We start from the raw sequence: 23320 nt of genomic DNA on the forward strand, positions 1-23320 counted from the left end.
TGCAGATTTTAAGGAAAGTGTGGTATGTTTAACAGAGCAAGAGATGTTTTTGTCAGAAACACAATGCCCGCTATTGCACCGCTTTGAAGCCATATATTTGACCTTTGACCTTGAAGGATGACCTTGACCTTTCACCACCCAAGATGTGCAGCTCCATGAGATACACATGCATGCCAAATATCAAGTTGCTATCTTCAATAATGCAAAAGTTATTGCAAAACTTTAACCAAGGTTAAAGTTTTGGGACACACACAATGAATGAATGACAGACAGACAGGCCAAAAAATAATATACCCCCGATCTTTCGATCCAGGGGCATAAAAACATGTTACTATCCCATCGTTTTGTAATATATCAGGCTCAGCACGAATAAAATAACGGCTCCGCAAGCCTCGCCGTCATATTATTCTAAGCCTCGCCTGATATATTACAAAAGGATGGGACAGTAACATGTTATTCTCTATTTCTTATGATTCCATCTTTGGGAAAAAGAAAAGCTGAAGGTGGTGCTGCCATGGAGTGAGAGTAGGACAGGTCAATGGTCACATCACCAAACAGTTCTACTGATATTTGCTGATCCTCTTTGCGCAGGACCGGGGACAGTTCTGCTGTGGAATTGAAAATCAGCAGTGGGGCTTCATTCTCTGCTTGATTTATGCAACTTGATTTATAGCCCCAACTCTGGGACTGGCTGTTGACGTCTCTAGCAATTATGAAGCCAAGGTCTTGGTTTTGTCTTCAGATACCATCCTGTCGTTGTTGCAGTGGTAGTTGACCAGCTCTGTCCGGTTTGCTACTTGGTAATCTTGGTGCGGATGTGCTCTGCCTCTTCTATTTCATTCTTATGTCAGGAGTTCAGGTTGTATCTGACCATGGTCATCACTCCTCCCTTCTTCTCTCCATGACAATAGCTGCTGGTACACTCTGATAATGGGGGGGGGGCTTCACTTCTTACACTTGTTTTTCATGTATGCAGCAGATGTTTTATGCTGTGTTAATGCACACAATTTTTTGGCTGTAAGTTTCAAACTCTTCCTGCATTCCTTTGCATGATGTTTATACTCTCAAATCATGTCATTGTGTGTTAACAGTCTGATGAAAGACCAATGAACAGCTAATTGCTATTTGTCTTCAAACATGTTACTTTTTCAAATAATAGCAAAATTAATCAGCTAATTTGGCTATCAATGATTAATATGACCAAGGCAAACTGAAACCTCTTCTTCCCTTTTACTTGCGTACTATCATGCATGTTATCAAATGTATTTCATTTTATACCTGAACCTTTTATATCTTTTAACAGCATGTCCCTGTTCACTGGAATTAAAGCCATGAATTTATGTCAATATACTTACAACAAAGAATATTTGGCGTCCATCTTTATGTGGAAGCAGGAACAGTCTTAGAACAGAACTGTATGGAACCTTGTAGTCGAATGTTTTACCGTGAAGCTGTAAGAATGTCGTGTACATCTTGATGTCATAACGACCTCTGGAAAAAAAAGTGTGCACCTTATCAACATATTTTGTTGTAACATGGCTTTCCAAATACATTGTGAACAAATGTCCACAGATTATACCATAAATTGACTATTAAATCTCAATCAGAAATTTCTCTCAAATTTGTTACTTTACTCAATTAGCCATCATATTATTTTCACTAATGCATAAATAAACCTCATTTTCATTATTGTCATATTGAAAAATCCAAAGAAAGCATGAACCTAAAAAATAGTAACAGTTTATGTACAAGAATGCGTCATGGTCTATGAAACAATAGAATTGAGTTAGTCAAGCCAGTGACATACCTCGGTGTGAGGCACTGCACCTCTGGGAACACACAGACAGCATCTCCAACAGCCTGGATAATGTCAGCGTTCTTCATTACCTGGTCATAGAACTCCTGAAATTAAAATCATTAATATGAGCTTCCATCTCAGAAAACTGATCTTAATGCAGTCCACACGGGCTAATCAAGTCGAAGTTGACAAAATTTAATAACTTTTGTCATCATATGTGCAAATTCAAACACAAGAATAGTAAAGTAAGAAAGCTGTTGAACAATGTAGGAGAACGCCTGCAGACAGTTTGTGACTACATATAGAAAGATGGACTGACAAAAAATGATCAATCCCATTGGACCTAGGCTCTCTAACTTTGTTACAGGGGGTAGGGCATTTTAATCCCTTTTAGTCTTATCAGTAATGAAAATGTAATTATGTTCTGCTTGCACATACAGCAACTGTGTCAGCATCTGGGTTATTCTGATCACTGGGAATATGAAAGCGCAGTTCCATCAGTGAGACAGCAGCATCATCATTCTGGTGAAACTCAAGGGTAATCTCATTCTTGGCTGGGGTTGACTGGGACACGTTGTTCAATGGAATCTCAAAGGCAAGGTTGTTGTCAATCACAAAGTTTAAGCCATTGCCTGAAACATTACATGAGCATTGATTGTATCAGAAAAATGGATTACTCAGCTATTTAAGAATAACAGCATAGTTATTACACTGTTTTGACTTAGTATTACTCTAAAAACCTATAGCAGTATTTCATGTTTCAACAAAAATGAAATTTTTTTTTAACTTTTACCAAAAAAATTTTCTCTAACTAATTGTGTCCAAAATTATTTAGGACTTTTTGATCGCACTATTTTTGTACACATGTTATTCCTAAGATAAGGTTTTGAATAACAAATTAATCATAATTATAACTCATTCTTGACCAGAAAATGCCATAGATATGTTGAAAATGACTCTGTCAATAAAATGTTTGCATAAAAAATCAATGACTGTTTTTTTCATTAAAACATACACACTACAGTAACTGTGTATGGTTATGAAACCAAAAGATTTAATTGCAAGCAACCATTACAATCTTCAAATGACAAAAATGTTAAAAATTGTTCTTTATTCTCTGTTATGTTAAAGCAAGGCCCTCTTTGGCTGTTTTTGGGGCCGAATTTCGGCCCTATTCTCCCCTTACAATAGTATACTTTTTTCCACTTGTTCAGCTAAAAATTCCCCCTCAAAAAAAATAATATTTTTTTTACTTTAATACCTTTGTTGCCAGCTTGTATCGTGCTATTAAAACCTTTGATTAAATTTATATTTAGGTAAATAACATTCAAATATAGCAATATTAGTGTTGAATGGTTTATGAAAAGATATTCCCCTTTTCGCCCAAAACAACGCGAAATCCCCCCCCCCCCCCTCTAAGGGCCCCGGCCCCAATCCCCCAAAATGTATCAAGGGCCCTGGTTAAAGGGACCTTTTCACAGATTTTGGCATGTATTGAAGTTTTCATTGACTGCTTTATATTGATAAATGTAAACATGGATCTAAAAAGCTCCAGTAACAGGGCTCCCTATGGCTCAAAATTTTCTGTAGCCAAATTCACATTTTTATGTCTTAATTCTTATTATTTTGGATATTTTATGGGTAATAATGCAGAAATACTTGTAGACAAATGGAATTTTTGTAGCAAAATTTCCTTATTTGTAGCCATTGGCTAATTTGGCGAATGGCAGAGTAAGCCCTGAGTAAAAAACAAGAATAAAATTAAAGAAAAATAAAAGTAACCCTCAACTGGGCTCTAACCACTGACCCCTGAAGAAAAAGTCTAACGCTAAGAACACTTGGCAAATCGTGCTATTACAATGAGTGATGTATTTTATAATTTATATAATGCAATCCTCATAGTGTCATAAGATATAACGACAACAAAAGAACTCTCCAAATTATTCAATTGTTGTGCGTTGCAATGCTTTATTATTTTCAGGTTTTAAATCGTCAAAAGATGCATATAATGGATATTTTAGAGCATGGTGAATGTTCAGTGTTACTCATTCCTCACAAATATCATAACTACAATGAAAACTTGGGAATCTGAAAAAAAATCCATTTTTTTTTTACCAAAACATGAAAAGGTTCCTTTAAATAACTTCTATCCCACCACTTCATATCAAACAAAGACTTTCTAAAAATTCAATAAAACAATATTTATGAAAAAAAACATGTCAAAAAGAAAGTTTGACTGGATTCTATTTCTTTGATGAATGCTTTATTTCACAATGAGAAATCTAATGAGAATTAAAACAAGTGAGAACTGCTTGTTTTACATGATCTTAATACTACAAAGTGCATTGTGTATTGTGATTGGTTAAACTCAAGTATATAAAGATTTTTTGAAAGGATCATACTTCGTTATCCACATTGTTTGACTTGATGTCTTTACTTTTTCTTTTGTTTCTTACTATTTTGGTCATTCCACACAATCATGTTTTTTTGCAAATTTTCTTTAATTTCAACAGTTTGGATATAAATTATTGGCCCTGAACTCTTCTTTAGATGTCTGTGTTGCTACCACGTGCACAGTAAATTTCTTCAAAGCAGCCTAAACTGAAGTCTGGGCCTCAATTTATGATTTGCTAGCAGGAGGTGTCTCAAGTTTTGATTTGCTGGCACAAGGTGTCTCAATTTGTGATTTGCTGGGACAAACACCCTGTCTAAAATTTCATTCTCCATAAAATTCCTATAATGACTTACATGTAAGTTCTGGAAGAGATCCAACGCCTGAATAAGTGTCCATTTTTTATTTTATTAAATTTTTAAAAATACTTAACCATACCAAAAATTTAAATATGAAGAAAGATATTGCATAAAACACTAAAAATGCAGGATACTACTTGGGATCAAAATGTACCTTTTAAAAGGAGATTACACTGCATTCAAAGTTAAAAACAATCGCTCCACTGAGGATATTTCCCTTTTCACATACATGTACAAGCATACCTTCAAATTTAGCTTGCCCCCAGTTCCATCCTTTCACAGACAAGTCAACTGTCTCCAATTTCAAATCGTAGTTCTTTGACAAAAAACTACCCAACTTTTCTTGATCCTGAAAATTTTCACAAACTTGGTATACTTACATGTACACATGAAACATAGGCATAAGATAAGATTTCACCATTTATTTAGAATTCAATCTCAACATTGGTTTCTATGGACAAGAGGGAGCTGTAAAGAAGTCTTATGATAAAACACAAAAATAATAAGGTTAAAAGATGGCCAAGTTGGCACTAAAAGTGTAAGGCAACCCAAATGGATGATTGCACAATGAATGTTTGTAGAGGACCACAATTCATTACAAAAAGTCCCCCCCCCCCCCCCAGACAACATCTATTTTGATCCCAGGGGTATAATTTTGAACAACTTAGAGGCCGGGCCACACTACATGTATATGATGTACCATGCCAAACATTACACTTGTCTTCTTTCTTATGTTGATGAAAAGTAGACTTTTTAATTGATCTAACTTTACTAAGTTTTTTTCAAATAGTGACTCTGTGGTATTACCAGTTTTGACTCCAGGCCTATGATTTAAACAATCTTTGTAGAGGAACACTATCTTTTGAAAAATACAAGAAAACAAATCTGTTGGCAATGTGGTTGAAACAAACAGATTTGTCAAGTTACCATTCTACACAAATCAATATACATTATCAGCGTTTTCATTAGGAGGCGGCCGGCGGCCGATTTGACCGCCTCAAATGTTATTTGGGCCGGTTCAAATTCGAGAAAAAAAATCTTTAAAAAATCGGCAAATGTTCACGCAGATGCAAGATATTTAGTATTCATTTATTAACTGTCTGAAATGGAAGTAAACAACCGTAACCGATATATGTTAATTGCTTACTCATTGGTCGCTTTGTTATAATTGTCCAATCGCGAAGCGAATAACATGAGTGTACGACTTTGATTAAAGGTCACGAACTGACAATGTCAACATGTCTAAAAAAGAAAAAGAAATGACTTTTTCTTTTGTGTTTCGAACTTTCGAGTAAGACCAATAGTTCGCTGTTGAAGTTATTTTGTTAAAGTTTTTTTTAACGTTTATCATTATCCGGCACCTCCGGATGAATGCACTTTCGTGTTACATTTCGGTTTTATTTTCGAAAATTTTTGTTGATGGTTCCGATCATGCCGAAGTTTGGTTTCTCCGCGGAGTTTTGAACCTCCGAACGGTAAGTGGATTTATTTATAACCACATTTTACAGAAGAGTGAGTCTTTCATTAGGAAACTCTCGAGCCCCAAACTATCCTGATATCGTCATGATTAAGGTTGGAGTTTGCCTAGGCACAATGCCTAAAATTTGTATTGGAAAACAATTGACCAAAAGAAGCTTCCTCGGCAACATATTTAAATCCTAAGATTGCCTCAGCTTGGGCAACCTATGCGCGATTTTGTTGTAAAATCTGCATTGCCAAACTGCCAAATTTTTCTTTAAATTGGTATGCTAGGAGAATCTATGCCCAAATTTTATGCATCTTTTCCAGGGGGCCTCTGACAAAATTTTAAGGTCATCCATGATCTTGAACAGTGTCTTCTATATTTAATGGGCCATTTATACTGTTCTTTGAAAAAAATAAAGATCAAAAGTAAAATTTAATCTAAATTGAAGTTCAAAAGTAAAATTCAATCTGAAAAAACATGCTACATTTCCATATTGATTATTTGACTATTTAAGTCCTGAAGCCAAGCAGCCTATCAAGTCAGCAGTCAAGCAGTGGCTAGACAAGAAGGAGCGGCGGAAATACCCCCGAAGCAGCCAAGGGCCTCAGCATCAGCACCAGTTCTTACACTTGTTGATGCTAGGGTCCAAACCGATGCTACTGAGGGGAATAATGAGCTGAGCATCATTAAGACAGCTGTCGATATAGCCATACAAAAACTTAACCTGGCATCAAAGGAATATGACCCAGAATCAGATAGTGGATCATCGGATGATGATTTTTGTAGCAACTAGATTAGAATCACACCAAACTCTGTTTTATTTTGGAAAATTAATTATTAAAAGTCGAATTGGTGTTCCATGTTTTAATGTTTTTTTTATACATAAACATGTTTATCTGTTTTTATCAAAATCTTGATAATTGCAGAGTTGATGTAAACTGAGGACTTTATTTTTCCTTTACCATTGACATAAATATCCTCTATTTTAACAGAGCAAAATTATGTACATTATGAGCCCAAAATCGCTCAGAGGCCACGATTCGGCACCTTTATTTAAAGAAAATTCAGGGGGAGCGAACCCCCCAAGCAACTAGCACCTTCGGTGCTCGCACAAGTTGGCCTCCTCAAATAACTGAAAAGCCTGCTACAAAATATCCTAATGAAAACCCTGCATTATGTGCCCATGGCCAAAGTTCTTAACAAACTGTGTACATGACCATAACATGCTATTATCTCAACCAATACCAAAACATGTTGTGCTCAGTTGAGCTTAATTAAATTAAGTAAACATGTGTCTACATTTAGCAGTGCTGTAAAATAAAACTGGAACAATTGTATAGACTCGCCAGAAAAAAACAACTCTATTAATCCACTCACAGAATCTTTGAAGCCATCAAATCTGTGTATGGTGCCATTATGAAGTAGAACTTTTAGACAGAATCCCCTGGCCCTCTTCAACCAGTAAACCTTATCAATATCGGTGCCTTGGAATTGGTCCTGTCGCCCTGTCTTCTGGTTACGGAATGCAATATTGTTGGCCTGGAATTTCAACCTCCCTGGGTTCTGGAGTTGACACATTGTCTACTTTAGATAAAATGTCAGAACACACTATGCAATGCAAATCAATTATTCAATTGTACTACACTATCCATGTAATTATATGTCATTTAAAAAGAGCATGCTAAGATACAATTAAAAAGTTATCTTTGCAATACGTACCAAAGCTCCCCTTACTTCCTGGACCACATCAGGGTACTCCTGAAAATCACTCATGGTCACCTATGTTGGTCTGCAAGTGATCTGAAAGGGAAAATTTTAATATATATATGTACATGATTCAGTGTTTTTCTCCATTCTTGGAATGGGGCCAAAGCCAATTGCATAGGGAAAAAAATCATGTTGATTAGACTAAAATTGGGAAAGTGGTTTTGTTGTTTTTTGTTGCTAAATACTACTGGAATATTGAGAAAACGTGTCTTAAATGTATTATTAACTAAGGTTCAATTCATAAAGCTGTATAAGGAGATGAAATAAATGTTGCAATTATAAATATATATATTTATTAATTTTCTGAAAACCTACATTTGGATTTTTAGGCAGTCATTTGGAAAAAAAAATACTTTTGGTGAATGCCAAAAAACAATAACACTGTGATTTTAACTTTCATTCAGTTTTTACATTGTTATGTTTGTACTGATACATAAAAACATCAAAAATATCAGACAAGGCATTTACAAATAACTTAACTATATAATAGTCTATTGTGCCCAACTATTTTCATGGGAAACTGTTATTAATTGTTATCTGTATGTTGCCAGCACTTGGTTTTACATTGTCCGCATGTAACCATTTCATATGTCTAACCATTAATTTATTTGCATAAGAACAATAATATAGATATAGCAATCAATCATTTTCTCGATGTTTTCATCAGGCATATAAATTAGACTAGAAGCCAATGGTCCCTACATGTAAAACTTGTGGCAAGCCATTATTTTTTTTATTATAGAAAAATCCCTTGCTTAATATACGGTATATGAGTTATAGAAAGAACAAATATATTACAAGTAATTCTTAACATTCTGTCAACAATTCAATTTAAAGAAGAAAATAAAGCAGAAGAAGTAGAAGAATTGACAAAACATGTGTTTGCGCAACATGGATCTTGAAACTTAGATAGACTCTGCTTTTTTATTATAAATAACGAGAAATTGTTTAATTTAGTTGGATAAGGAAATAATAAGACAGGGTTACGCTGTCGGTCACCATTGTTGCCAGTGGCAAAAATTTTAAAACTCCGGCAAAAATTTAAGCTAATGGCAATTTTTTTCGAAAATTCACATCTTTCTGCTTTATAGTGTTTTCTTAAAATGACAGAAGATGCTCTGTTTTCAAGCCGCTTTGACTTTAGGGCAGTTGTTATTCAATAGATTGCCATGATGTAAGCAATACTGCTGAAAGCAATAGAGCATGGTGGTGACTGCTGCAATGTGGCATGTAATGATGATAACTGCTATTATTCAGGGTGTTGTTACAAGTTACATTACAAATTTATCTATATTTGTCATTTTTATGGCTTCAGACATAAGGCAACATTGAAATATACCAGCTTTGCACACACGTGTTAATTGCACACATGTGTCAAGTGTTTGTCACAGTATACGAAGCAGATAAACTTCACTGAAATGTATCAGTGATGAATTATTAAAAGTTTGGATGACAAATTTGTGCTTTAATCATTATTTGAAACAAATTATACACCCAGGTTGACTTTTTGAAAAAACTGTAAAATGACATATATACACTAAGTTTTTTTCAATGTTTCCGCATTCACTAACAATACTGTACACATTGTAAGATAAACAAACAATACATATTTGGAAATGGTTTACTTATATCCATCAGAAAATGAATAATTTAACTGGGTTTATTACAATTTTCCAAATCTGTGGTTATTGCTACTGGAGGACTGTTCCCAAGGCCCTATGCTCCACAAGCAGCTCAAGGGAATAAAGATACATGTAAGATCATAACTGGCATTTGATGTTGAGATTAACACACTTGGATTTTGGGGTAATTTTTGTGAAATTTGAAGCTCTTTGTGAAGATTCTCATCAAATAAAAGGTGTTTACTCATAGTAGTTGCAATGCGCTCTCTCTTGTCCATGAGTGAAAATGTTGTCAACAATGCAAGGGTTAAGGAACACTGAAACTGCAAGAACTTATTAAAGTTTACCTGTCTAAACCACAAACTCATCCAAATGGTACCAGTAAAGCAAGAAATAATTGCTTTTTATTGACTTATTTTTTCTTTTGTACGCTGTATCCGCCCAGGGTTGTCATTATGATTGTAAACAAAGAATTATTTAATTTGTTGGAAAAGTAACTGATTCGGCCAGGGGTCAAGGGGGCCGCCTAGACACCCTTGTAGGTCCAGGGCAAGGCCCTGGTAGGGAGGTCAGGTGCTGCAGTGTTTTTTTCACCATTTTGGGAATGGGGCCGGGTCCTTTTGCATTGGGAAAATTGGCGGGGTTTTGTCTAAAATTGGGAAATTAATGTTGTTGTTGTTTTACTATCAAATGCTTAAAAATTGAGGATACAAGTGTATCCAGTATTACATTTACTAATGTTGATCTTATATGGATGGGAGATGAACAATATATTGAGATCTAAAAAAAAAAATATTGTTTTTTTTTTTTTAACCTTCCATTGGGAATTTTTAGCTCCCATTTGGGAAAAATATATACTCTTTTTCATTGGGAATGGGTCCGTTTACCGGACCTGATTTTGAATGAAAAAAACACTGGGTGGGAAAAGCCCCCAACCAAAAACAAATTCTAGACAATTTAGGGACAAAATACTGCTATTCTCAGAGCATAAAAAGTTAAAATGAGGTCGAAAACGAATAGAAAATTTTAAGATTTTCACATTTTTAGTATACTGTTCAATGTAAAAAAAATAAATATTGATAGATCTTTTCATGTTCCAATTCTATCCATTACCCGATAATCCAATATAATTACGATTTCTTTGTATCACAACCAAATTACGCCCAATTTTGACGATGAATGTCGTCCGCCATTTAACGCAAGTGCATAAACAAATTGAATTGTGGGATTGGGGAATTCCTATTGAACATGCGTGATTCACATGACGCGATTTGAGAGCATTGAGAACTGTTTATATTTAGTAATAACGTCAAGTCAATCACGCAATCTAAACTGTTTCATGTACGGTACCTCCTTTCAGAAAAGTTTGCGAAAGTGAATTTATGAGAATAAAAACGCGCCTTTCTTTAAATTTTACAGAGTACTTTTCATTTCGGATCGTGATATAACTTGTCATGTCATTCATGCATGTAGACCTACATGTATATGTATGCATAGTTTGGCAATCTCAAAACACGTTATTTACCTACTTATTACATTATGTGTTATGACCATTTGTATAAAAAAATGCATTATTTAATTGAAGTATTTTCAAATCATTTTCAGATTTCAGTATTCATGGAAAATTAAGAAAATTCTAGCAACAGAGACACATTTCTCTTGTTTTTCATGTACAGATGAAAATCATGCCAAAGTTAGACTTCATGTATAACATCACGTCATTCTTCGTTGGGGAAAGCGTGGACTTTAATATTTAGATGCTGAATAACAACTTCGTAGCGCAGAGGTCGCTAATATCTTTTATATTGGTAGAAAATCGAAGAGCGTTTTTTAATGTGTGGAAACCTTTTCTCTAACTAAAAAAACTAGTAAATTACGCTCTACAGTGCAACATTCGTTGAGATACGGTTAGTAATAATCTGTGAAATGTACAGCTACAGGGCCCTAAATCCACTTTAGGGGAAGCGGGTGGCTACCCATAGCAGGGGGAATTTTCGCGGCGTTTCCCTTTTGTGGGGATTTTTTACTTACTCTCTAATTATAACATTTGTACATGTTTGCACTATATTCATTGCTTTTTTCATAATTTAGTATGTTTGAAAAGATTAAATTAAAATAGAATTGAGATATAATAATCATGCGACACATCTATCTATAAAAAAAAATGTTGTGTTTTTTTTTTTCGGGGTATTTTCCCCCCAAAAGGGGAAAAAAGTATACTTTTCAGGGGAGGGGGGGGGGGGAGTTCGAGACAAATTGAGGAGAATAATGAATAAACTTCATAAACATGATAAATTTACCTGAATGGCAACCTACAGATGTTATCCTTTGCATGCACCCTATAAAAACACGACGATGTTTCAACACACTTTCCTCGCTGACATGTTTTATGTTTAAATTTGAAACAGTGTATTCTGTATCAAATAACACATCGTTATCGACTTTGTAGCAGGGATGGAAATTAGCGGTTGCCCGTGAGCCCGGGGCCAGTACATTTTGGCCTGGGCAACTCAAATTCAAAAGTTAGTAGTCCGGCTGGGCAACTTACTTTTTAAGCTTGAAACAATTCAGTGCATTTAAACATTTAATGAAATTGACGACTGTGAGTTAATAATTAGTTTAATAAAATTCATTCATCAAAGACAATGAAATGATTTAACTCAGACTTAAATTAGGACATAATACACAGAAAGTTTGTAAATTAAGCAATGTTGTTGTTTACTTATCTTTTATTTTATTTAAAGAAAATCTTATATACACACAACCCTACATGTACATTGTACTGGGCTCGTTAGTCTTTAGTTGGGCACCCAAAATACTAAAGATGGTTGCCCGTGTGGGCAACCAATTGTAAAACGTTAGTTTCCATCCCTGTTGTAGGCTCCCAGGGCTTTTTTTCCTTCATTGCAATTGGCCGTGGACGGACATTTCACAATTTTGACACGGCCAATTCACAAACCTGACATGGCCGTTAATGTTTACAAAATCGGCTGTTTTAAATCGTGAAAAACCGGACTTTTCGTGCTCATACCTGTCAAAAACGGCCATTTCGGATGGAAATATAACCTAGTTTTTAATTCTAAATTCACGAAAAATTATCGACTCACGTAACCGATATTTGCTTGTTTTAATCGATTTTAAAGTGTTGTGTAACTGGTGAATCCAGCGTAAATAGTAAAAGCTCTGCCTAGCAACGTGCATTCACTATAAAAAATATGGTGACGCGGAAAGCTTGTTACTACACGAAAAAAAAATAAAAATGCAAAATAATCCCGATTTATTGAAATTTGGGATAACAGTGAAGAAACAAAAGCTTTCTACAGAAGGGTAAGTTTTGAAACATGCACATTGATAACATTATAAGGAAAGTCATTTGATAAAAGTGAAAGCATCTGCCGCGGCTTATGTATTGATGGAAGCTAGTAAAAACGTCCCCTAGTATTGATGACCGAGACTTGGTTTTCGTATCTGTTTACGATTGTAAATCTTGGTTAAAGTAATAATGTGGTCCCTTCATATATTTTTTTTAAATTTAAATGCATATTCATGACGCATATTCATGATTCAAACTGTGTATGTAGTCTAATTATGCTTTGTGAAAAAATGTGAAAAATAAAATAACTCGTTTACATATCTTACAAAAGTACTGTTGTTCAATGTATACCTTATGTTTCAGATCAAATGACAACCTCCCAGGGAGATCATCATGCACTGGCTAGAGATATTGAGAGAGTTATTGACATTTTCAAGAGTAAAAAGAACAGAGTTCTTAAGCTGTAAAGTCCAGAACACCTCTGAGTTATGTGCCCTTGAAATGTTTATAAATGTTATTCCTGTGGTAAAGAAGTGTTGGACCAGGTATTTTAGTTGCATTTCATTTTGGTACATGCTAGGTTGGCGCTAAGGAAAAATAATTAGTAGCCAAATTTCAGCACTATAACCTTATTTGCTCAATGAACGACATAATCATTATCATAAATCTATAGGTATCAACAATGACTGTACTGTATTAAATTATCAATGAAGTCACATTTAAATAAATTATTTGTTACCTGAAATCAAATAATTTTACGTTTTTTTATTTTTCATTTATATTTATTTTCATGCACTGGCATAAACAGTATAAAATGTTAGAACTTTCAGATATGCCCCGGTCTTTGATTGGGTGGGTCTTGCGTAACTCTTATTCGCCATCCCCCTTCTCCCAATAATTTTTGCCGTAGTCTGGTGCTTCTTGATTTTTGAGAAATACATTTACTGCAATGTATTCTTGAATTGACATATTTTTCCATGGTTGCAATATATAATAAATTGAAACGTACCGGTAAATTTGTAAGTCTTAAATACTGCATGTACTGAGTGGCTAGGCTATATTTAGTTACACATCGTCTGTTTAAAAAAAATGCTTTGCATGCGTAGAACTTGGCATTGCAGACGGCAGCAATAATTTCGCGCTCTTTCTTACACAGGTTTTACATGGCATACCGGTATTAATGCATGGTGAATAGTTATTATCACGTGGCTGTAGAAAAACGGTGTAAATCAGTTCTACAAATAGACATGATAAAATATACATGCACTGGATTTAATTTGTTACCGCATCAAATTATTAACGGGTTTTGTTTTTCACAACTTACTCACCGTAAGTAATTTTACACTGCTCACCAATTGCAATTAACTTCTCATAATTAATGATTGTTTACAGTACGGTCAATAGGTGTGATGATGATGCCCGAAACCGCCTTTAATGTACTGCTTTATTTACCGGTTTTATATCACGTATTAATGCTACAACTGTGATTCATTGTTAATAAACGCTTACTCTGTGACCGACGTCAATCAAAAATAATAATCCCTATATAATTCGGCCTCCATAAACATTCTCATAACCGATTGGACGTTAAATATCACAGTTTGGCGACTGGAAAGTTACCCGAAAATTTTCCGTGATGCCTCTGTCAGCATACATGACTGTGTTATGTGGCTTGAATATACGATACGGGCATCCTGTTATCTCTTATCAATGGACTATCCATTACCACCTGGAGCTTTTATGGCGATTACATGTGGAAATCGGTACCGAGTTCTCTTTAAAAGTAGGGAATATTATATACTTATAGAGAAATATCAGGGTATTTTGCAATCGCCATTTTCATTCACATTTTAAACTTTAATCGCCAGCTGAAAGATTCAATCGCCAATGGCGATTTTGGCGATCAGAAACGCTAACACAGGTACATGAATGTTTTGCAAATCAGATATATGTATATGTGTTGTTATTGTATCAAATACAGTATTCATAGAAGGAAAATATGCCTTTATTTCATTATTTAAGGAAATTTTGATAATATTCAAGTGTTTAACATGCTTTAACTATACTGATGCATTGAACTTTGAATTTCACAATGTTAAGAAGTGCGCGACTCGTTTTTTTTCCACAATTTGAAGAAGTTCGTGACTCAATTTTTCACAATTTTGAAAAGTTCGTGACTCAATTTTTCACAATTTTGACAAGTTCGCGACTCATTTTTTCACAAAGTGAGGGGCCAGGGCCGCTTCACAAAGTCAGGAAAAAAAGCCCTGGCTCCTACACATAACCCAACGTGCAAAATATTGGTGTACTGCGACCTAACCAATATTGGGTCAATTTTCCAATATGGCCGATACAGCGTACGAAAGCAAAACTAAGTCAATAAAAAGGTTTCCAGTCAACTCGTACCTAAGTCAACTCGTACCCAAGTCAACTCGTACTCGATTTGGTCAACTCGTACTTTAGTCATTTTTCAGATTGGTCAACTCGTACCTTTTTAATATTTGTTCTTTATGGAAACAAATTGCGATGGGTGTTTGCATGCATTTGATGTTTTTTATGTTTATTGCAGGTAAGAGTTGACCAAATAAATTTATATTTTGGCATAGACTAACATAAATTGTATGTTTTTTTTTACCAGGGTATGATAGGACTAATTAAAGTAATTACCTAAGTATATATATATATATATATATATATATATATATATTATTCTTATTAATATGTCCAATATACAAAGATTATATTATCTAAGAAATATATAGAAATCATTTATCTTTCAAAATATATATTTATTAACAACTATCATTATCGATGTTAAAAGAAAAAATCTTACGGTATGAATCAGTAAAATATTTGTTAACTTCTTCCATTGCATGATTTTTATAAATATTACCAAATTGCAAAATAATTATCATCCATGTCGTTACACTTGTGTATTAGTTAATAAATGTTGTTGTTGTTGTTGTAGATATATATGTCTTGAATTATGGTTCGTCTGAAAATTGAGTCCATGCTTTAATCAATTAATCAACACCTAAAATACTTATTAACACCTAAGTGACACGGGTCGTTAATATCGTAATTTACCTAATCTTTACCTTTGTTAAATACTGATTAACACATTACTTGACACAGGTCGTTAATATCTAAATCGATTTAATCTGCACCTTTGTAAAAATGAAAAACACCTTTGTATCCAAACTAACAACGAACCATTCAATTAAAAAAGATTAGGATTAATGTGTAAAACAAACGGATATGAGTATTTAGATGTTTTAGCATTCTTCAATAAAATTATTAGATTTCCATGTAAATTTGAAACAACGGTCATAATATTCGAATAATTTGAACATTAAAATAAAAAGAATGCAAGTTATTGTCTCTTGTGTTTTTATTATGGCATTTATAAAACACTTAAATAACATATACTACATTCACATTTAACACAAAAAAACACAATATATTTCACACAGGGTAACAAACAAACCATCTTATACAAATACTACATACATGTTTTGAACACAAGAACTTTTATTAAAATTAATACAACTACCGACATAGATTATGTACAGCAACAAAGTTTCACACTTAAAACAGAAACAGAACCAACACTTGTTTTCAAAGACCACAAACTTGTTCACACAGATCAACACATTGTTCAATTACTCGACGGCGTCTGTGACACTCACAGTTGGCTTGTACAGGCAGCTGAACGCCTTCAGCAGACCTGTGGAGGTGAGGTTGCCCTCTCTGTAGCTCTTCCACAGGGCGAAAGTCTTCCCCTGAAGAGTCGCATATGTTGCCGCTGGTATTGGCGGAGTTTCATATCCGAAACGAGCTCCGCGTTTCTCACAGCGGTGACGGCCTCATCGTGCATAAGCTTCGCCAGAAAATAGAATGGCGGGCAGCTGTCGTTGGCCTTGTGGTTGAGGCGTCGGTGCCACACTGAAAATAAGACATCAAATTACATCAAAGAAGCAGTAAAATATAATAATATATTTAAATTAAATGTAAGCAATATTGAATTAGTTATATAAAAACGTAAATTAGTTATATATCATTCACGTTCCATAAATACATCAGTTCTAATTGTATATACATATGGGGCCTGCTTTCTGCTAATCTTGGTATTAGTGTACATAGTACAACACACCAATGGCGGCTGAGCGCAGAATACTGCAATCAAGCCGCCAAAAAAATCTATATGGATTTGCGGAGCAAAGATACTCTTACTCTAACGTACATTTAGTCGTGTTACTATGTCAATTGCGGAAGAGAAACCTATCACCGAAGACGTAATTTATCATATATATCGGTCATTTTGGTTTGCTTATACAATAAATGGTCTTTTTAATTGAAAAGGAAGACGCAATCGACTAAAGTTTTAATATAAATTGACGTTTTATCTCTCCATTTGGAGACCGTTTACATAATTTTCGAAATTGGCCTTAAAGTTGCGCTGCTTACCATTTTAATATTTATATAATTAAATAATAATAATCTTATACCTTAATGTTTTTATTATAATTGAACATTTTCTTTGAGGCCAATTTCTACAAAATTTAAATTATACTGCTCTGTTTCATTTACATAATTTATGTTTATTTACTTAATCATACGCTAATAATCATATTAAAAATCATTATAAAGATAATTTCTAAAAAAATTAATAATAACAGTTCTGTTTTATAAACATGATTTATGCATGCATCAATATTTATTATACTCTTTAGGATAATAGTTTCAACTTAATAATCATATTCTACATAACTAATTTCTATATGATTTAGTAATTGTTCTCAATGTTAACTATATAAGGTTAATACGACACTCAATCATTCAATTAACACAGACTGTTATCTCTTTAATCTCTTAAATTAATCGACATTGATCAATAAAGGCCAGTTGCTACTTCACACAGTGCAATACCTGCGAGAATTATTGGAAGTTGATCAGTTTAGTAAATTGAATATTGATGATGTTTTTATTGAGATTTAATGATGTTTATATGAATTTTAAATTTATTTGCCTATGCAGGGATCGACAAGATTACAATAAATTAGATAATCCGACAGACGGTGGTTATATATTGCTGAATGAAAGAATCATAAACAACGCAAGAAGTTACACTCAAAATCTCATAATCTTAATGATTATAATTAGTGCTGCAACAATACGCCAAAAACCGTATCGCAATATATTGTCAGTTCAAAAACCCGTATTGCAATATATCGCAATATATTGCTAACTTGTACCAAAATTATAACTTGCCAATTACCCGATAATCCCATAAATTCCAATTTTAAAGCAAATTCTGGTAAATATTTACTATAAATGTGCTCAAGAATAATAAGAAACACAAACATTCGCAAATTTTCTTAAGTATCAAATACATTTTTGCAATTGTTACTATTTAAAGATGTGATGAAATAACGTCCAACCGGGGCGTTTTTCCCACTGAACATGCGTAATTCAGCTGACGTGATGTTCCCGTTTTTATACAACACAAAATACACCCTTACTTTCCATGCGACGTTCTACATGTCTGTATAATTTTCTCGCGGTTTTTATTGAGACAAAGGATAAAGCACTTTTTATTTGATGCTATAATTTTTTATTGTCGCGTTAGCATTCAAATTTGGAAGCGTGTTTCCGAAATTCGGATTACAAATAATGCTCAAATCAGAATCAAACGAAACATTTACAGCTGTGCGCAATTAATTCAACGATAATCTGTTCAAAAGCATCGAATGAATGCTCCCATGTAACATCGCTACTCCGTATAATACACTTTTTAGAATGCTATTTTTACGTAAAAAATAATTTACACTGCTTTGTTTTGTTTACCTTTTTATCATTATTTCGGATGGCTTTTCTGGACGAAATGTGAATGAATTTTTGTAAAATTTTCGTACCGGTATGATGAAAATCATATCGCAATACAATATGCGGATTGCGTATTGCGATATATACCGATATACCGGTATATTGTTGCAGCCCTAATTATAATACACATATTAATGTACAAATAATTTATAAATTTAATATATACAGCTTATATATAAAATAATAAATGATGCACTTTATATTGTGTACATTATAATTTAGACTTTACATACTCACCAGTTCCAAATAGTGTATTTTAAATGATTATAGCTAGTAATAATGATACAATAATAAAAACTGAATAGCTATATTTCATTGAGATGTTTTTATTATATACAATTGACAAATTAAATTAAACTAACCAGTTCCACAAAGCCGATGCTGCCAACGTTCACAAACGTCGCGGACCCGATACCGTATATACGTATGTACTGACGCTATATATTATAAAGATGTAAATACCATCAGTTATAACAAAAAAAAAGGTTTGTATTCCTCAGTTTACGCTTCTATAGAGGTCCGTTTCTCGAATGAAACTTATTTAAAAAAATATAAAGGGATTACTTACCAAATTTACAGTGTCTGTGTTGCCATCTATCACATTCATCGCACATAATGGCCTTACACTCATCGGAAACAATATGTCCACAAACAACACAAACACAGTCCCTATCTCCCTCATCCATGATGAAGCAGATTAATTAAACAAAACACTTTTAAATTATAATCCGAGATAAACAATAAATGATATTTAAGTCCAAGACACGAAACACAGAGTCCGTATTTAGTTTCAAGATATTAATGATTAATGATTAAAGCCAATCTGCAAAGCCTTTGTATAGTAATTTGGGGATTTACTCATATAAAAGTGAGAAAAACATACTCCTTTAACTTCAAAGTGGATCATACCTTTAAAGGGATCTTTTCACGCTTTGGTAAATTGACAAAATTGAAAAAAGTTGTTTCAGATTCGCAAATTTTCGTTTTAGTTATGATATAAGTGAGGAAACAGTAATACTGAACATTTACCATGCTCTAATATAACCATTATATGCATCTTTTGACGATTTTAAAACCTAAAAATTATAAAGCGTTGCAACGCAAAACGATTGAATAATTTGGTGAGTTCTGTTTTTGTCGTTAAATTGTGTGCAACTACGAAAATTGCTTATATAAGGTATAAAATACGTCAAGTACGTATACTCGGCGGAATAGCTCAGTAGGCTAAAGCGTTTTTACTTCAGGATTCTGGCAGGACTCCAGGGGTCACTGGTTCGAAACCTGCTCCGGGCAATGTTCTTTTACTTTTTTTAAAATTTTTTCTTGATTTTTTACTGGAGCTTTTACGATCCAATGTTTACATTTATCAATATTAAGCATTTAATGAATAAGTTAAAAAATGCCAAAATCTGTGAAAAGGCCCCTTTAATTGATTTAGTCATCATGCGGTGTTTACAATCAAACATTTTATCAAAGAAAATGCCGACAACTTCCGCGCGTGTCATTTTAGATGCACGACAAACAAATTGTTTAACAAATCGCCGACAGTCCTGTTGTCATAAAGGTGTTATTAGTCAACATTTTATCAAACAAAACGCCGACAAACACGTCCTTTATAATTATACACGTGTGAAAAAATAATGAACTTGTCTACTTTTGAAAAAAACAACATTTTTTTGTATAACCTTTATTTATATTCATATCAAAAACATACACAAAAACATATTTCACGTCTTTGATATATATAAATAATTTTTAGGAGAGTTGACTAGTGGGGGTACGAGTTGACCAAAAATCGGGTACGAGTTGACCAAATCGGGTACGAGTTGACCGAAGGTAGGAGTTGACTTAGGTACGAGTTGAATAGCTCCCAATAAAAAGCAATTATTTATTGTTTTAATGGTACCATTCGTATGTGTTTGTGATTTAGACCATAGGGACCGTTAAGTAAAAATATTCTATTATACTACATATATATACAAGGGATACAACTGTGAAACAGCGATTTTCCTCCTTCTTTATAAAGTACCGGTAAACGGTACTTTCCCAATCGAACGAAAATTCCCAAATTCCCAAAACGGTACTTTCCCAATCGAGCGAAAATTCCCAAATTCCCAATCGGCATCTGGAAAAATCCCAATCAGCGTCCGAATTTTTTCTCAAAACGATAGAAAGTTTCGTAAAAAAACCAACTTTCGGCGAGCGAACAAAGAAAATCGTATAGTTGTGTGTAACCACGCGCTCGATTAATTTCGGGTTTTATTATTCAGCGCATTCAATCAATAGAGTTGTTACTGTTTCCGGTTCTTTTGCCAGGCAGCCAGCGTACTGTTTTACGTCGGTTTGTAACCTTATCGTAGTTTGAAATGAGTCATAATAGCAAACAGTGCTCCAGCTAGCAATAAATAGAGGGGCGCTGCGCCCCTCTAAAATTTGCCCACTTAAAAAGCGCCCCTCTATTTTTCTGTCAAATGCCCTTTTGATCTCTTAATTCCTGCTCTCAGGCCGTATAAATCGCCAGAAACATCGACATGAATACACACATAACATGACTGCCTGGGGTGTATTAAGTCAACACATTGTGAACAAACAAGCCCCAAGGGCATGGTTTGTTATCAGATCACTAATTAGCCTTTTGTTGCAGACGATAGTAGCATGCTGTGAAAGATTATCTCTGAGGTCACGCTTGGTTAGGCACAATCACACTCGAATGAAATCAAACTCAGCACTATTGGTTATTTTAAACTTCTGAATTCTTTGGCTATAATTTTTTGTTTGCAAAAATAGTGATTTCAATTCAAAATACCTATTAACATTTGAAAATTAATCATCTTTTTTTTAATGTGAATATGCGGTTAATTTTTAGTCCGAAATTACGGCATGGAAAACATATTTGTGTTTGGATTTTATTTCTGAACTTTAAAACACTGTCTGTCCTCAATCATGATGAATTTTAACATGAATAGGGGCAGACAGTTGTTATTTCAACAAATAAAGAACTTGTTTGAAAGGAGGATTTAGCACTCTGCAAGTAAAATGTAATGTTGATATTGTCATATATTTTCGCGACCTAACAAAACTGTCAACGTTGTTGACATTAGTTGAAATAACGGGTTGTGAAATAAATATATCCTAGTATTAACAATAACAATGTGTCATTTTAATCTCCAGACTGGATGCTACTTCATGGTGACATTGATCATTGTTTAGACTTTAAATTTGTCAATATAGATTTTTGTTTTAATTAATATTATAAATTGTGGACAAACATTGGCTCAAAGTTATTTAAAGCAACGAATTTAAGTATTGACAGTCACAACGTTTTTTGACCCAGTGAAACCCCTGAATTTATTTCATGTTTTCTTCATTTCATTTTCTTCTAAAAGGCCACTGATGCTGAAAATGGAACCTGAAAGATTAACATGCAGTTCAATGATGATAGGTGATAAAAAAAACATCAAAATTCCCCCCTCCCCCCCACACACACCGGAAAGAAATATGATATCTACATATCTCCAATGCGTGTAGTCGGATGCTAGCCCAAGTCGGTTAGGAAATTGGCTACTAAGTTGTTTTCCTTAGCGCCAATGTAGATAGTAATATATTTATTGTAATTTCATTACACAAAATGAGGAACAGCATACAATTGGTGAAGTCATCCAATGCACTAGTGTTTACAATTAATAAGTATATAGTATAACCAAAGTATATACATGTACTTAAGTATATTTATAAATAAATGCCCTATTTTCCAAAATTACGCGTAAAATGTGCCCTTTTTGGGGAATCTCCCCTCTATTTTGAAAAGCTGGCTGGAGCACTGGCAAATATTATGCCAAAAAACCAATCGGAACCATCAATCACAGGACACATTGACAGCAATAATGATGCTGTGCAGGGAGGGATGCAAGCAACTGAGTGATGATTAAACATCAAAGATTGTTGAAATTTCACAAAAATGAAAGAGAGAGACATTGCTTTAAAAGAGATTAAAACAACTAGTAATTGATTTGGTGTGTTCTTTATAATATTTTGTTATTTATATAAACTTTATAACTTAATGGTCATTAAGGCATGCCTGCAAATGATTATTTAAATGGGTATGTTCAATTAAGTATGAACTGTATGATGTATTCAATAAGACCCAAACTTCACGACGCGATTTTCCCAATTTCAGGATTTCACGACTCGATTTTTCCCAATTTTGAGGTTTTCACGACTCAATTTTTCCCAATCGGACCGGTACGGGTACTTTTCCCAATTGGACAAGGAAAATCGCTGTGAAAATTCCTGCACACAACCATGGTGTAAACAATAGCGAAAAATTTGCTTCCAAACGCAATAAATACGCCAATTAAACTGTATTACAACAGCCAAGACATTTATCTTTCAGAAAATAATACACTTGGCAATAAAGTACAAGCTTTTCATTGAACTAAGAGAGAAAGTTTCATACAAAATGCTCAAAAATCCTTACTTGGACACAGGTGTGCACAGCTGAAAACTGAGAATTCTAGAAGTAATTTTCATATTCCTTTGTTATAAAGCTCTTTTGCTGGTACATATTCCTTGGATAGTTTTTTTTCATAGTAAAATAGAACATAATTACTATTTAGTGAGCATATTTTGCTAGAAATTCATATCAATCTGCTTCAATTTCACAATGACAATGTTTTACTTTCATTTTGGATACTTCACATGTATTTCTAACATGCAAT

The 23320-nt window shown here is 33.9% G+C and overlaps 1 protein-coding gene across 3 annotated transcripts in view; it reads right to left on the reverse strand.

Annotated features, from left to right (window-relative positions):
• Positions 1–23320, reverse strand: part of LOC127854034 (FACT complex subunit SSRP1-like) — a 41246-nt gene that overhangs the window by 16950 nt on the left and 976 nt on the right. For 2 of the 3 annotated variants that reach the window (XM_052388966.1, XM_052388946.1), the window contains exons 2-7: positions 7734–7814; positions 7392–7577; positions 4793–4898; positions 2237–2430; positions 1808–1902; positions 1356–1491 (exon numbers count right to left, since the gene is read on the reverse strand). In XM_052388966.1, coding sequence (XP_052244926.1) covers positions 1356–1491; positions 1808–1902; positions 2237–2430; positions 4793–4898; positions 7392–7577; positions 7734–7787 — 771 coding nt within the window. In that variant the 5' untranslated portion in view covers positions 7788–7814. Of the gene's footprint in view, positions 1–1355; positions 1492–1807; positions 1903–2236; positions 2431–4792; positions 4899–7391; positions 7578–7733; positions 7815–23079; positions 23265–23320 lie in introns of those variants that run through there. The other variant, XM_052388955.1, reaches the window with a different exon arrangement.

Source organism: Dreissena polymorpha, chromosome 1 (assembly GCF_020536995.1).
Source record: "Dreissena polymorpha isolate Duluth1 chromosome 1, UMN_Dpol_1.0, whole genome shotgun sequence".
In the NCBI taxonomy this organism is placed as follows: Eukaryota; Metazoa; Mollusca; class Bivalvia; order Myida; family Dreissenidae; genus Dreissena; species Dreissena polymorpha.